This window comes from Genypterus blacodes, unplaced genomic scaffold (genome assembly GCF_046128005.1).
Source record: "Genypterus blacodes isolate CSIRO-AG114 ecotype Tasmania unplaced genomic scaffold, CSIRO-AGI_Gbla_v1 ptg000592l_1, whole genome shotgun sequence".
NCBI classification, from domain to species: Eukaryota; Metazoa; Chordata; class Actinopteri; order Ophidiiformes; family Ophidiidae; genus Genypterus; species Genypterus blacodes.
In genome coordinates, this window is record NW_027467322.1 from 4,329 (window position 1) to 7,500 (window position 3,172).

The following is a 3,172-nucleotide window of genomic DNA, read 5'->3' on the forward strand; positions in this document are numbered from 1 at the left end:
AGGAGGAGGAGGAGGAGGAGGAGGAGGAGGAGAGGAGGACAGAACAGAGGCCTGAGTCCAGAAGAGGGATCAGTTATCTCCAACATCAGAAGGATGAGACCTGGAGCCACCTGCTCATCCAGCCCATCCATTCAGCAGTGCACTGACCTACGACCCGACCTTTATCCCTCCTACCTCAGCCATCTTTCCCTTCCCCTCTTTGGAAGCTGCAGATCTTTGTAGAACCTTCCTTCTGTTCCAAATTTATTTTTGCCGCTTGATAGTTAGAATCTGGTCTCTGGGCTTCTAATGTGCTGCAGCTGAAGAGAGCAGGATGTGGTTCTGTGTGAGCGTGGAAGCAGGATGTGGTTCTGTGTGTTAGCGTGGAAGCAGGAATGGCGTCTGTGTTTTATGGGCGGAACCCTGAGAGTCGTTCCAGTTGAGAAACAGTGAAACTGGCAAAATGCATTTTGTCTGGTGGCTGCATTGCATTCTGCTCTAGTTTGTGCTGCTTTGTGTGCAGAATCATGGCTCTGTGCCTTTCCTCCTCTGTGTGGACTTCTCCCTGGAAGTGTGTGTGTGTGTGTGTGTGTGTGTGTGGAGTGTTGAGAGAAACTGGTATTAATAGTAGAAACATGAAATGACTGAATGGGTTAATATATGAGCCGAGGCACAGGAGAGGAGATCTGGAGTTCATCAATCTGAGCCCTGGACCATTCAGACCTCCTGTCCTGTGTGAGACATGTCCCCCTGTCTGCATGCGTCTGTGGGACAGACAGCAGACAGCAGTCGTGCCAAAGAGAGGAAATGAAACTCAAAGCTCCGGTTGTTTGTTGATGTTGTGTCGTCTTTATTCACAGCAATGTTGTTGATCAATAACCTGAATGATCAGCTGTTTGTCCCCACATCCATCTGTCTGTCCACATGTCCATTTGCCTCTATCCTTCAGTCCATCTGTCCCTCTGCCCCTCCCTCCATCCGTCTGTCCCTCTCTCCTTCATTCCATCCGTTCTTGCAGAGTAAATGCAGGAGGAGACTTTGTCCTCTTCTAATGTCTCCATGTCTCCATGTTGTCCGTGCTGTCTTCTTCCCCCGCAGGACTACAGAGTGAACATCTTCCTGAGGCAGCAGTGGAACGACCCTCGGCTGGCCTACAGCGAGTACCCCGACGACTCTCTGGACCTGGACCCGTCTATGTTGGACTCCATCTGGAAGCCCGACTTGTTCTTCGCCAACGAGAAGGGAGCGAACTTCCACGAGGTCACGACCGACAACAAGCTGCTGAGGATCTCCAAGAACGGCAACGTGCTCTACAGCATACGGTGAGCTCAACCGCCGACGCCACGCTCTCTCCTCTGCTCTGAATGTGTGTGTGTGTGTGTGTGTGTGTGTCCTGTTTGTGTGTCCTGCATCAAGAACATGACTGGTTGAACTTTAGTGTTCATTAAGCTGAAAATGAGAAGAAGAAGATGAAGAGAAGCAGGATAGATAACCCCGCCCCCAAACAACTTAGACTGAGAATGAACTCTGAGGCTGATCTGACCCATGACCCATGACCTCATTGCCTAAAATAATTCATCTGACAGCAGAACCAACAAATCATCATTCAATAGTGATGATGATGATGATGAAGATGTGATGAGGAGGAGTCAGATGATGTGGGAGGAGGAGGAGCTCTTTGTTTTATTCTTCATCTGATCACTTGGAGTTTATTTGGAGGTCTTTCTCTTCTCCTTCCTGGACTTTATGCTCCTCTTCCTCACGTTTCTCTGAGCTCTCAGAGTTATAGCTGCTTTCAGCCCACAAACCTTTTAGCCTGTCGGTGCCTCCTCCTCCTCCTCCTCCTCCTCCTCCTCTTCGTCCTCCTGGCTTTATTGCCTGAGCTCAGGGGTGATTGAGGAAATGCTCAGCCTGTTAGTATTCAGGTGGCGAGTCCGATCCGTTATCAACCGCAGTTTTCACCTCGTGTCCGCCAGGAGGGGGAGGAGGAGGAGGAGGAGCAATGTTAGACCTTTTATAAATACGCTCAGAGGAGTGGAAGAGTGAGAGAGGAACTCAGGGCTCCTCCTCCTCTCCCTCCTCCTCCCCCTTCCTCCTGCCCCCCCTCCCTCCCGCTCCTCCTCTTCCCCCTCCTCCTCCTCTTCCTCCCCCCCTCCTCCTCCTCCTCTCCTCCTCAGTTTTCATTTTTTAACTGGACACCATCTAAATGAAACGTCCCTTGATCACTTTGATCTCAGCGCCTCAGGATATTAAACCAACGGGGGGGGGGGGAGAGAAGGAGGAGCCCTGGGCATGCTCACACAGCGTTGCCGGGGGTTACGGGTTCACCTCCCTCTGCCGCTCTGCAGGCATTTGGGACGCACACTTACACAAACTGCACTGCCCAAAAAGTGGGACATCTGCGGAAGCTCCATCATGTGTGTAACCCGTATTCAGCATCCTGTCAGGGCCGCGCCCACAAAGCGCCGACGCTGCAGACTTTTATGTGGTACAGCGGGCCGAGCAGGCCGAGCCGGAGCTGTGGGCGTTCTGTCGGCGGTACGGAACAGAAGGGCCGGCGTGTAAAGGGAAGCGGTCTCTGTGCGTGGTGTGTCTCCGTGGTGACAGCTTGGTGACAGCTGACGTGCTGCAGAGGTGAAACCTGATCTGGAGTACTAGAGTCAAACCTGGACCTCCTGGGGCCCTGAACCTTTTACTCTTTTCAATCACTAAACCTCTGGAGTGGCTCTATAGTTCATGTGGAGGAGGAGGGGGAAGTATGAAAACATAAACGCTCTCTTGGTCGTGTTGTCTTGTTGTGGTGTTGTGGTGCGTGAGGACTCAGTGTGGTTAAACAGGCGGAGCTTAAATTACAGCAGAAAGTGAGTGAGGTGAATGTGTGTGTGGGAGATGTGTGTGTGTTCTGGGCGCTCAGTGTGGCGTCTTGGCTCTGGCTGCCTGAGCGACACTGATGAAGCCCTGGATAATCCTCTCAATGACTGAGTGTGTGTGTGTGTGTGTGTGTGTGTGTGTTTGTGTTGGCAGAATAACACTGATCCTGGCCTGTCCCATGGATTTGAAGAACTTCCCGATGGACGTCCAGACCTGCATCATGCAGCTGGAGAGCTGTGAGTACACATGCACACGCACGCACACACACACACACACACACACACACACACACACTCAGTCATTAAGAGGAGTTTACAGACAG

The 3,172-nt window shown here is 51.8% G+C and overlaps 1 protein-coding gene across 1 annotated transcript in view; it reads left to right on the forward strand.

The window, feature by feature from the left end:
• Positions 1-1,077: 1,077 nt before the first annotated feature.
• LOC142990578 (glycine receptor subunit alphaZ1-like) overlaps positions 1,078-3,172 on the forward strand; it is a gene marked incomplete at its 5' end in the record, with an annotated part of 3,495 nt that continues 1,400 nt past the window's right edge. The window contains 2 exons of the mRNA XM_076140405.1: positions 1,078-1,301; positions 3,004-3,086. Coding sequence (XP_075996520.1) covers positions 1,078-1,301; positions 3,004-3,086 — 307 coding nt within the window. The remainder of the gene's footprint in view (positions 1,302-3,003; positions 3,087-3,172) is intronic.